We start from the raw sequence: 12,389 nt of genomic DNA, 5'->3' as shown, positions 1-12,389 counted from the left end.
CTCTGTGGGAACAGATGGAAACAGAGACACTTTCAGAGAAGAGAGAAGTAAAAGACAACATGGGTGGCAAATACATATCTACTGAAAATATGAGAATTCTTCTTTGTTGTAAGAATCTGCTTGTGGGTTTTATATCTTAGACTGCCTTTTGATTATTTTTTGATGCTCATCGTATGTTTCAGCATTGACATGCTAGATTATGGGTGTGCACATTATCTTTTTTTTTTTTTTTTTTTAAGGTAAAGCATAGGTTCAAAATGTTGTATTATGCTTTCCTATATTTCAAGTCACTTAAGTTTTATGAAGTACCTTGTACAGCCACCTACATTCTCTGGAAGTGGATCCTGCTCTACCTCGTCTAGCCCAGTCTTCTCCATGATTCAAGGCACTGAATAATGCATTTTTAACTCACCAAGTACTGGAAATTTGGATAAGTTGCAGCAAAAGCACACAGCAAAACCACGGAACTGTTGCCCTCAGAAGGAAGTAAAAGGTCTGTGGCTGTATGTAAGTAGCTGATTTCTTCCACTGAGAGGTATTTATTTCCCTGCTTCTGGATGGCCATAAATAAGCAACCACTCACATAGAAAGTTAACAGGAAAAATCACAGCCTTTTTTGATGTGACAGTGTCTCTTCTTCACTCTGTATACAAATTCTTTCTTTTTGTTTTGGCCATGTTATCCATCTTCTCTGATAGCACCAAAGAGATGATAACCCTTGGAGAGGAAGAGCTGCTCTATCCTGTGAGATTTCTCCCTACTCTGCACCAGCTCTGAAGACCACAAGAGCAAAGGCCAGCCATCTGCTAGAAAGTTGAAGCTATGGTGGAACTACGAGATTCCTGGCTTCTGTCTGAAGTGTGACTAAGATCTATCATAGCCAAACATCAACAATGTCTGTGTGAAATAGGAAAGTGAAAAAGTTTTCAGTCTCTGTAGCAGGTGAAGATGGAAGAAGCATTTTTTTTTCCAGGTATTCCTGAAAGCAGAATGCAGAAAGAAAATAGAAACTTCACAGACAGTGAATGAACATATGACTTAAATGAAGAGGAAAATGCAGGAGAAGGTTTCTGCATTTGTTCATGTGAAACAATGTCATATCACTGCTTCTTGAGAGATTAGTGTTACCCATTGAATGATAGGCTGAATTAAAAGAAAATGAGCAGGGCACTGAGTCTAAAGGCAACGCAGATTTCGGTGTTATGTAGAGACTTTGGTAGAAGTATTTCAGTTAAAGATTTTTAAAACAATTGCCATCCTTTAGGAGCATAAGATTGGAAGTAGAATTCATTGTGAATTGCCTGTTACACCTGGAGCTCGGAACTGCACCTGGAAGGGACTGGAAGCTCTCCCTGCTCTAAGATGACCTGGAAGCTTACAAGTGGAACTCAAAGGATTTAAAACTTAAATTTAAAAAAAACTGTGATGGAAACTTTTCCAAACACATTGAGCTGTTAAATGACGTCATGAAATGCACTTTACTTTATAGCATTCATTTGCAAACTCAAGTTCTGTGGACTTCATCGTCTTCCGGAGGGATTCCTAGAAGATTATTCTGCTTAGAAATTATGTAACACTCACTAATTACTTTGTGGTGAAAAATAGGATTTTGCTGTGTGAAAATATGTAATGTTTTTGATACCAAGTATTTTAGTGCTTAACATTTTTCTATTGAATGCATGAAGAGTTTTGTTCCTTCTTTTTTCCTGAGACAGTCATAAATTTGTGTTCCCCTAATCTAATGTGACGAGGTGCATCTTACCAAGTGTATGGTTAACATGCACTATCACAGTCATCCTGTCTGCTTTCTAGTTGTATAAAGATTAATAATAGCACACTAGTAGAGGGTGTCAGAGAAACCATGACCAGTTTTCAGCTGAAGAAGAGATGTCACATTACTTCTGTTGTGGAAAACTGCAAGGAAAGGCTTTGTGCTAAACTGTCATTCTAACTAACACTTTTTTTATTTCTCTCTGCTTTCAGAGGCTGGCAATAAGAAGCTAAAGAGCACGATACAAAGAAGCACAGAGACAGGTATGGCTGCAGAGATGAGAAGTCGTATGGTTCGACAGCCAAGTCGAGAATCCACCGATGGCAGCATAAATAGTTACAGCTCTGAGGGCAAGTAAGTGGCATTAAAAGTACAGTCATGTAAGAAAAACCTCTTGTCTTTTAAAGAAAGCTTTGGATGTGAACAGAGGTTCCAGCTTGGGCTGAGGGGATAGGTATGTGTGCAGATTCTTCGTCTTGAGAAAATGTTAGCAAAACTAAACAATTTGGGGCATGTAATATACTGAAGATTGAGACTGAAAGAGGACTTTTTTGGGTTTCACATTTTCCCTGCTATCCTGTGAGACATTTTGTTCATCAAAAGAGAACTGAATTCAGACTGCATTATTCAAACAAAACTTGTCTTTGAGATGTGTTTGGATTAACTTGGAGTTAAACTTCAGATGTTGTGTGTAAATCCCTGAAACTGTGTTCAGTAGTACTGTATACAAAGAGAGTTTAGTTTGGACTTGGTCCAAGTCTCTTATTGAGAACTGTAAAACCAGACGAGTTGTAAAACCAGACTTCAACCGCACCATCAGCTAAAACCGTGCACACAACTATGGGTAAATGGGGCAGCTGTTTTCATTCACTGCTGAATGACTGAGCCTCTAGGAAAGGATAACAAAAGGCAATTTGACACAAAAGTGTGAATAAATACTGTAGCCTCCCTACAGATACCAATAGGACTCTACCTTGTGTGCAAAGGCTCAGTGATCATCGGAGAATTCTTACAAGTTGTCCCCTGCAAAAGTGAAAACTGAAGGTATGGAATTCTGTTTTACAGACCGGATAAAAAATGGACAATAGGGACTTCTTTGGCTTCATCTTTTTAAATGCTTACACTATTACACAACTGATAGTTTTTAAGAGGGATGAAGAGCCAGTCAGCCATTATGGTGGCAAGGAGAAGTGTAAAGGTGCAGTTACTCCATCATCAGATTATAGGGCACTGCCTTTGCCCTTCAGTATTCCATCCTCCTATCCTTCATCTCTCTACATAAACTGCCAGTCTGAAAGGGCTCCACTCACTATGGCAATGAAGAATTCCTCCTTTAAGGGTCTGGAGACTGGCCTATTTTTCTGGTGAGCAGTACTGAGGAGATGGGAGCCCCACACTGATAGAATTACAAAGTCTTCTGGTTGATTCCTGATCATCAGGGTGCCTGACGTTTGTTCCCTGACTCAGTTTGCAGTTGACCTTAACCTTAACCACTGTCCCTGGTCTCTACATCCCTATTCCAGTCCCTGGCAAGAGAAAAGTAACAGTGAGGCCAGTGAAGTGAGAACAACAGTAATATTTAACAGAGGCTATAAAGGGAAGCTGAGGGTAATGGTCCAGAGGAGGCGGATAACAAAACTCAGGTTAAAAAGTTAAATATAGTTTGTTGCAACGAAGGAAAAGAAACGTTCCTGTAACAGGATGCAATACTGTGGGTTGAAATTTTTATCCTGTCTCCCATGAGATTCCCATCATTTTGATGAGGCATCCAGAGGAGCTTGACTTTGGTTACTTGAATAATATTTTCTTTGCAGTTCACCCTTACAGTAGGCAGGTAATTACAGCAATTAGGAGGTTAAATTTGCATGGGCAATTTTCCTTTCCTTGTGCGTGTGCATTATGATACTGCCATTAATTGCAGAGTCACATAGTTAATTTGTAGGTAGTGTCATGCCTCATCCTGCATTTTGCAATACCAATCAGATAAATAGCTCAGCTGAAATCACAGAGTCCTACAGTAGATACCCCGGGTATCACATTATGTTCTTCTGCTCGAGCCATAATTAGAGTTTTATGAGTTGCAATTCATGATTATTAAGGAGAATAGAGTACTTAATATCATTTGTTGTTATTTGTGTATTTAGAGGTGTCTGAAAAATGAGAACACTGACGATTTTCAATGCTAGTAATTCTTCAATAAAATGTAACAGGCATTTTGGGGAAAAATGACAAAAAACACGCAAAAAACTATTCCTAGCAGCTGCAAGAGTGGTGAGTAGTGCCACTGGGGGAAGAAGCAGACTGGATGACTTGACAGGCATAGCACAAGGCTTGAACCTGCATCTTGGAGTTAGATTACTGCCATTACTGGGAGGCTAATGACTGAACTGGAGGCTTCTAATGTTCTTTCTCTCTTCCACCTGAAGAAACCTTGAATGAGATTTCTTTAAACTTCTGTGAAAAGCTTACCTTTTGGTAAATCGAAGTTTTCTAATGAAAAGCACTGTGCTGATATTTTCTGGTCAGTTTTAGTTACAAGCAGTCAATATCGTTATGCAAACATTGTGAGAGCGATCAGTCTTGAAGAGAGGAATGGACTTTTTGTAGCCCACTACCTGCGGCTTGCTGATAATTTTTATTGTGAATTGTATGGATCACATAAATCTGATCTTTGGAAAACAAAGCTTTTCACACTAGATGCTTTACATAGGAAATTTTGTTACTTTTTTATTGAGTCTATCTAACAGTAAATTTCCTTTGAGAGAATTAGATACAGAATGGTGGACAGCCTACTGAGTAAGATGCTATCCAGACTTAGTTCAGACTCCATTCTTCTATTCCTGCTGACTGTGATGGGGAAGCTGAATCTGAGTTTCCCCACTACGGATTATTCTTTCTCTGAATTTTTTCATTTCTTTGTTTTATTATTGTTTGGAGAGTGTATATGCATTCAAAAGAAAGTGGAGATTCCGGATTACAAAAAAGCAGTTTGGAAATGCACATATAGTCTATGTGAATGCAGTTTAGTCCTGAAAAAGGGTGGACGTTAGGTTTAGGTCTCATCCCCACTAGTATTATCTGCCAGCTTATGGCTTCAGCTGCAACAATCAGTACATTTAATGTTTGCATTGCTTTTCCCTGTTTATCTTAACTGATGCAGATGACATTTGGATATGTCTATCAGTACAAAATTGTATTAAAAATTAAATCAGGCATTCAGGAATGTAAAGTAATAGACCTCTGCATTTCATGACACTGCAGAACACTTTGTGGTTGCACATTCTGAGCTGCTTGCCTTGTGCAAGGAGTATTTTGCGGGGAAATACTGGAGGACAATGGAAATTAATCATGACCTTATGCTTAATCCGCTTTTACTTTCTTTCAGCTTAATATTTCCTGGGGTACGGCTGGGCGCTGACAGTCAGTTCAGTGATTTCCTTGATGGACTTGGACCTGCACAATTAGTAGGCCGACAAACACTAGCAACTCCTGCCATGGGTGAGAATATTATGTTATATGTTAGATGAATAATAAAACAGTACCTATCAAAAGCACTGCTTGACTACAGCACCAAAAAGGCTTTTATGAAGTGGCTTCCTTCACTGTAAACATGATAAATCCTGTACCTGGTCACTGGTATTCCTACTGGTATTTTTAGCATGCTTGCATCCAGAATGAGTTGAGAAACGATATTGCTGCAGATGTTAAGTGTCTGTTAATCTCACTTGCAGTTTGAAGATAGAAGTTGGACTAGATGATCTTATAGGTCTTTTCCAACCTTGTGATTCTATGATTAAGTTGCACTTTCCTTCCCACTGGGAAGTTATTATGAGTTCTCCAATCACTGTGAAATCTCAGCTGTTCAGCATTTATATTTGATCACCACAGATTATACTGGATATGAAGACGGTTTCTTGCCAAACTCTGCACTTGTCCAAGCTTGGTTCATCCCGAAGTAACCCCAGAACCTGAAATTTCTACCCACATCTGCAACACCCAGTTATGAGATATTGATAAAGCCAGTGTTTCTAATGACAAAATTCTTTACTACAGCAGTTGTCTGGATCTATCTGCAATTTTCTCAGTACTCCAAACCAGTCTGGATAACCTTATATTAGTGTTAGCTGTATCTTGTTTATGAATAGGGTATGATTGCTGTGCAGCAGGACAATACTGTACAAGTGTCTTTGGAGTGGTTTGATATGTTTTTGCTTGTACTTGGACAGTTTTTAGGCATGCTTCAAATACTACATGTTTAGGATTCTAAACAAGGAGTCCTTGATATACTCCATTAAACATGCTGGAAATGGTAAGACCTTAGTGCTTCAGTACAGCACTCTCAGAAGTATCAGTGAGAATATTTTCTAAATCGAAGTGACTCTGCTGGTATGAATACAGGAGTCTAAATTTCTTTCATCTTTACTTTAATCTCCTATTTTTCTGCAGATTCCTTGAGTCATGTCTATTTTCACTTCTTTGAACTGTTTTATTTACTAAGGGCTCAGGTTTCAGCCCTCCTGGAAAGTATTTTGCCACACTTTTTACATCTTTCACATCTTCTGTATACTGCTGCCATTGACAAATACCCAGATTGTTGCTCCCCCTTCTGGCTTCCTGTACCATGTTTTTATTTGGTTGTGCGATACTGAGATGTAGTCTTAATACTGCTTCTTGGAATTTTCCTTTAAACTATTTTTAATGAAACACAAAATATGTTTATTCAAGCAAAGTCTGATAGGTAAAAACCTTCCCTGCTGCTCTGTCATACCTCATGTGGCAAAATATTACCACTGCTTCAATCTTCCATTACACAAGCTTGCGAAAATCTAATGCCCACTTCATTTCAAAATGCTGTAATTCTAAATCTAGAACCCTCTAATTCTGTAGTTCAGGACTATCTATTTTTTTTTTTTTTTAATTCAGAGTTTAAATCTCAAATATTTCCCTATTCAGATGTGACATGGATATATGGACTGTTCCTTTATCTGCACTGAAGTCACAAAGCTACACACTGTATTGGTTCTAATTGATTCTAAGTGACCTGTTAGATTTCTACCCAGCTGATTCCATAATAGATGGAATCATACAGGTCCAACATTTTGAGCGTCAGCCCATAGTTAAGGTAACTTTCCATGCATTTTATTGGTCTTGGAACAAGGAGTTTCATTTTTCTGCAGAAAATGTAGTTTGTCAGAATTCATGCAGGGAAACAGCAGTTTGACTGCACAGGCAAGTTTTAGCAATCTGCATTATTTCATTCCCAACAAAAATAGGCATGCAGTATTGATAAAAATAGAATAATTGACACATTTATACTTCTTAGAGTTCTTTGCAGTACACTTCTTTCGAGTTCCTGGAGGACAGGGCATCATTCTCTGAAGCTATTCTTTTTGTGTGCCTCAACTGGTTGGTGCATCTGCCTTACACAAAGGATCTCCTCAGGCAATTGAGGTACAGAGAGTTCAATGTGAACTTCAATCAGCAGTTCCCCTTCCTGTTAATCAGACAAAGAGACGTTGCATTCCTAGCTCTTACATCTCAGCTTGGAGGCAGAAATGTCCAGCTGAGGGGATATTTGAACATGAATTTGGGTTTTAGGCTGTTGGAATTTGGGACCACTGCTAGGGAACTGCTGCTGAGGCAGCAGTCCTGTGTGAGAAGTCTTTAGGTCATAATGTGAAATGAAAAGGATGATGTTTATACTGAAATGTTGCTGTAAATGTGCTTGCCCCCATGGGTCAGAGACCCATTTAATTCTAGGTTAAGGACAGATAAATTTAAGGTGACAAGCACACTCATGGAGCAGACCAATAGAACACTAACCTTTCTGTTTCTCTTTCTTATTCTCATATCTCCCAGGCTGTTCTGCTTCTCTAAAATGTTCTTCTTCTCCCTCAGGTGATATCCAGATTGGCATGGTGGATAAAAAGGGCCAGTTAGAAGTAGAAGTCATTAGAGCCCGTGGCCTCACGCAAAAACCTGGCTCCAAATCTACCCCAGGTAAGGGAAAAGTAAACAATACGTGAACAGAAATCAGGAATATGAAATATGTGGTGAACGGGGGATTGGAGGCTTTTTAAGCACCTTGTTAGGTGTAAATACATTTTATTTGCTAGGAATGTATGCATGGATATATCCTTGTTATCAGTCAACTTTGCATAACATGCATCTGCTAATTGCATGTCACTTTTCAAGGAATTAGTTTTAGCAATTCAAAACCCATTCTGGACAGAACATTTGCAGAAATATTCCCATGTGTTTTAGGCAAATCATATCTCCCAGAAAGGAGTACTTTATCAATGTACGTGAAGTCCTTTGTGTTTGTTCCCCACCAAAATGAGACGAAGAACAGATGACTGTGCTCTGAACAGACAGCTTAGTAGACCCGCAAGTCATAGTCTTCTGTATGCAGCAGTGCTTGAAGAATCTTGCATGTTATGCTAGTGCCTGTCAGTAATCTGTATAATGAATGAAATATCATTTTATAAGAATATTTTTAATGTCCTACTTATTTATAGAAATCTTCATTAGAAGAGATATATAATAATTGCTACAAACACTGCTCACTGTAACAACAGGAATCTTGTTTAGATAGCACTTTGGCAAAATGGTACTTTGCAACCTCCTTAGGAGCCTAAGACAAAAGAGCAGTTCGTGTCTGTGTTATCTGAATGACTTAGCTTTAAATATTCCTTTCAATGAAATATTTAAGTCTTCTGTTGTGATGTATCTCTGACCCCTACATAATGACTCCAGCTTAGCTATCAGAGACAGTTAATTCCTGGCAAAGGAAAGTGTTTTTAAAATGACAGGTGAAAAAGTGAAACAGAATTGTTTTTAGTAACATCTTGGATCGTTAAATTTAAGGGTTATAAAAATGAAATGGGTTCCTTATGGTCTGTGTCATTTATTTAACAAGTGTAATTGTATTCAGACTATACAACAAAGATAGCATGTCGTGTTCTTTCTACTCATCTTCCTTTTATGGCATCTATCCTCCAGCTCAGATGTGCAACATAGAAGTTTTTAAGTCCAAATATAAAATTAATGATGTTTTGTTTGCAGCTCCATATGTCAAAGTTTATTTATTGGAAAATGGAGCATGTATAGCAAAGAAGAAGACAAGAATTGCACGGAAGACCCTTGATCCTTTGTACCAACAGACACTAGTTTTTGATGAAAGTCCACAGGGTAAAGTCCTTCAGGTCAGTTCCTTCCAAATCCCAATTTAGGCTATCTTTTGGTAAAGCACTTGTATGTTTACTTAAGTTTAAGTAAGATATGCAAACCCATTCCAACTCACTAAGTATTTAATTTTCTAAATATCAGCAAACATATCCTCATGGCTTGTGATTTCCGACCTGTGAAATGTCTGTCTGTATTAAACATTTCTCTTTTGTTGACTCTTGCTCCTGTCCGGCCATTAAGTTTTCTCATAAGAGGGAGCAATCATTCACCCTTAAGAAAAACATTTTCTTTACTATACACATCATGACAGACAGCAGGAGTGAGCATGGCTCTTTGAACCAGGCTGAATCCATATCTTGTGTTCTTACAGGTAATAGTTTGGGGAGACTATGGCCGAATGGATCACAAATGCTTCATGGGAGTTGCCCAGATCCTTCTGGAGGAATTGGATCTGTCCAGTGTGGTAATAGGCTGGTATAAATTATTCCCACCTTCATCACTAGTGGATCCAACCTTGACTCCCTTGACACGCAGAGCTTCCCAGTCGTCTCTGGAAAGTTCAACTGGGCCTCCCTGCATTAGGTCATAGAAGTAGGTGCTGCCTAATAAAACATCACCCAGGATAACGATTGGAACCAGATATTCACACGATCAAAAACGCTATTGGAGAGAGACAATCACTTCTGTTTTTGCTTGTAGTAGTTATCCAAAAATATGTCTGAGTTGTTTGTCAAGAGACGGCTTACATTGACGGAACAAAAGTATATAACATACAGCCAAACTGTTAGCAGCTATCACTGATGCTTATAATGATCCAAAGCCAAACAAATAAATATTAAAAAAAAAGAAAAGAGAGAGAGAGAGGGATCTTTAGATTCAAACTAAGTCAAATATGAGCCAAACTGGAAGCTCTCACTCTGTTAACAACGTTGTATTTTTCACATTTTGACAGAGCCCTCAAGCAGTGTTAACTTCCTGGTGTTTCAGCAGTTTTTCTGTATTTGTTACTACCGCTAGTTTTTTGCCATGTGATTCTGCTAGTTTTGTAGAAGTCCTCACAACGCTAACATAGACCCTTCCTTTCTTTTTCTAAACCAAACAAAAAAAAAAGGGCTGAAGCATATCTCTGTAAGCATCGTTAAAGTGTTCAGCAGCCAGTTATGATTCCAGCATGTTCAAATCGTTTCTTGGTTCTGGTGCTTCAAAGTCTCCCCTGTGGGAGCCCAGAACAAATGACCAACCAAGGTTATATTCTTAAAAGTAACTAATCATCACAGTGCCACTTTTTCTTTGTAAAAAGCAGATATGTTCGCATTATATATACTAACTTTTATGTTTATGATGTTTTGCATGGAAGAATTTTGAAGAATTCTGCAACTAATGCTGGGGACTGGTATAAAGCAGCTTTATTCTTAATTTTGACATAGAATATGTTACTGGTAATGCAGTTTTCCTCCTAGAAATGGAGAGGGAATACTTATGTTTCTGTGTATAAATGTATATTTGACTTCCCAAAATGTTGACCAGGAATGGATTGAGCATATGACACTTTCAGCTGTACCCAGGCTTCTCTGACGTGTGTCGCTTCAGACACACCTGTCTGCCCTGGATAGAGCATGGTATGAGTTGTTCAGTGTTTCACTGGAAATTCCAGTTGAAATATTCTGCACTTACTAATGTTTTTATCAAATTTTAGTTTACATTTCTTTGAGATTGATGCAAGCACAAGGCTTGATTTTTTAACGCAAGATATCTTACTTTTTGGAGAAAAAAGTCAAATTTCAATTTGCTTTTTATTCATTTGAGTTCTTCTTGGCCTTGAAATCCCTTGTGATATCCTGTAAATGTGCTAAAAACTGCAGATTCTGCAGGTGCATTGATATGTTTCCCCTCCTTTTACAGGCCATTCGATTTTGTGATCACACAAATAGAGCAGCATGACTTGGAACTGTTCAAAGCTGCATGCACGTTTTGTAAAAAGAGATGAAAAAGGTTATTTAATAATGTATGTTAGTTCCACATAGGCCAGCTTGTATGTTGCATGTACTTGTACAGTTTGCTCGTAATTACAATACTGAAGTAACCAAGAAATCTAAGCCATCCATTTTTCTTATAGACATTTTGCAGGTTTTAGCCAGGCTAGGTCTGTGAGTCTGGTGCTAAATGTCTATAGATGGACTTTATTTTTTACCCTATGGAAAACGTGATGTAGTATGGACCAAATTCCTTCTAATAAATATTTTGGTGTAGATTCCTACTGTGGGGTTGTAACACATGTAGAAACTGTGTACACACTAGGTTTTAACTCATAGACATACTGCCTGCACCAAGTGAACTATTTATTATTACTCAACACGTTGGAATTACTCTGCCCATCTTTCCATAGGGCACAGATTGGTACTGCTCGACCTGCTGAGCAGGAAGAACTCAAGTATTGGTGCACTACTACTAGATCCTGTTCTGTCTTAGTGGCCAAAAACCAACTAGTTATAATTCGATAGTAACTTTCTATTCTGACCACTTGTCTTAACACTCCCCTGTGCTTTTAAATGAACTTCCAACTCATATTATGTAAACATGTTTAATAAAATTTCCTTTTCATGTCCAGTGTAGTAGTTGTGCTCTCTGTATGTTCTGAGGTTCATCTGTGATTCTGCTCGCTGCAGGACTGTGTGAAATGTGTTAAGGAACAGTAAAATGATAAGTAACTTCTATGGTTCGTTTGATCGATGTAATAGTGTATGTTGAAATCTGGGACCAGAATCTGGGGCCTGGTGAAAGTTGTGTTTGGTTGGCTGCCTTCTCACCGTGAAAGGAGCCAAACTGTGCTCTCAGTTACTGAAGCAGGCCAATTAAAATCACTTAGCCAAATTACAATCTGGTGAAATCTGATCCGTTTATTTGCAGTGAGTGTTGCTGCACCTGCTCGCACCAGGCCAGCGGGATGGTGCATGTCAGCTCAGTGTTTGGTGTGGGCCGAGCCTTTAAGAGGTGAGAACAACTTATCTTTTGCCCTTTCTAAACCCAGAAATATGCCATTGTACTGTAATGTCACTATGGGTCCTGCTTTATAGAAACATACCTGAGAGCAGAATTTGGCACTAAATTTTATTAGAGAATTAAAGATTATGTATGTTGTTTGATTTTAGTTTTCCATGTCCCACAGATACCTGATCACAACTGAAAAATAACATAAAGACAATATTGCCTCACTTTGAACACTTTTGTTTATTACTTTATTTAACTGAATAATACATGGTTAAGCTATTGAAAAAAAAAAAAAAGAATAATTAAACATGGTAAATCTCTGAACAAAAGGCATGTTATATCTCTGCTTCTGTGGGATGGGGGTGATCTGTTTATATATAGAATTTGTCATACTGTTGCAAAAAGTCCACTTTCATGAATCTCATGACTTAGTGTCCAATAC

At 38.3% G+C, this 12,389-nt stretch overlaps 1 protein-coding gene across 6 annotated transcripts in view; it reads left to right on the top strand.

The window, feature by feature from the left end:
* RIMS1 (regulating synaptic membrane exocytosis 1) overlaps positions 1 to 11,564 on the top strand; it is a 291,558-nt gene extending 279,994 nt beyond the window's left edge. For all 6 annotated transcript variants that reach the window (XM_085217806.1, XM_085217810.1, XM_085217808.1 and 3 more), the window contains 5 exons: positions 1,984 to 2,125; positions 5,157 to 5,269; positions 7,670 to 7,771; positions 8,837 to 8,976; positions 9,330 to 11,564. In XM_085217806.1, coding sequence (XP_085073932.1) covers positions 1,984 to 2,125; positions 5,157 to 5,269; positions 7,670 to 7,771; positions 8,837 to 8,976; positions 9,330 to 9,548 — 716 coding nt within the window. In that variant the 3' untranslated portion in view covers positions 9,549 to 11,564. The remainder of the gene's footprint in view (positions 1 to 1,983; positions 2,126 to 5,156; positions 5,270 to 7,669; positions 7,772 to 8,836; positions 8,977 to 9,329) is intronic.
* Positions 11,565 to 12,389: the final 825 nt, after the last annotated feature.

This window comes from Meleagris gallopavo, chromosome 2 (genome assembly GCF_905368555.1).
Source record: "Meleagris gallopavo chromosome 2, MGAL_WU_HG_1.1, whole genome shotgun sequence".
NCBI lineage: Eukaryota > Metazoa > Chordata > Aves > Galliformes > Phasianidae > Meleagris > Meleagris gallopavo.
This window is presented reverse-complemented; position numbering and strand designations above follow the sequence as displayed.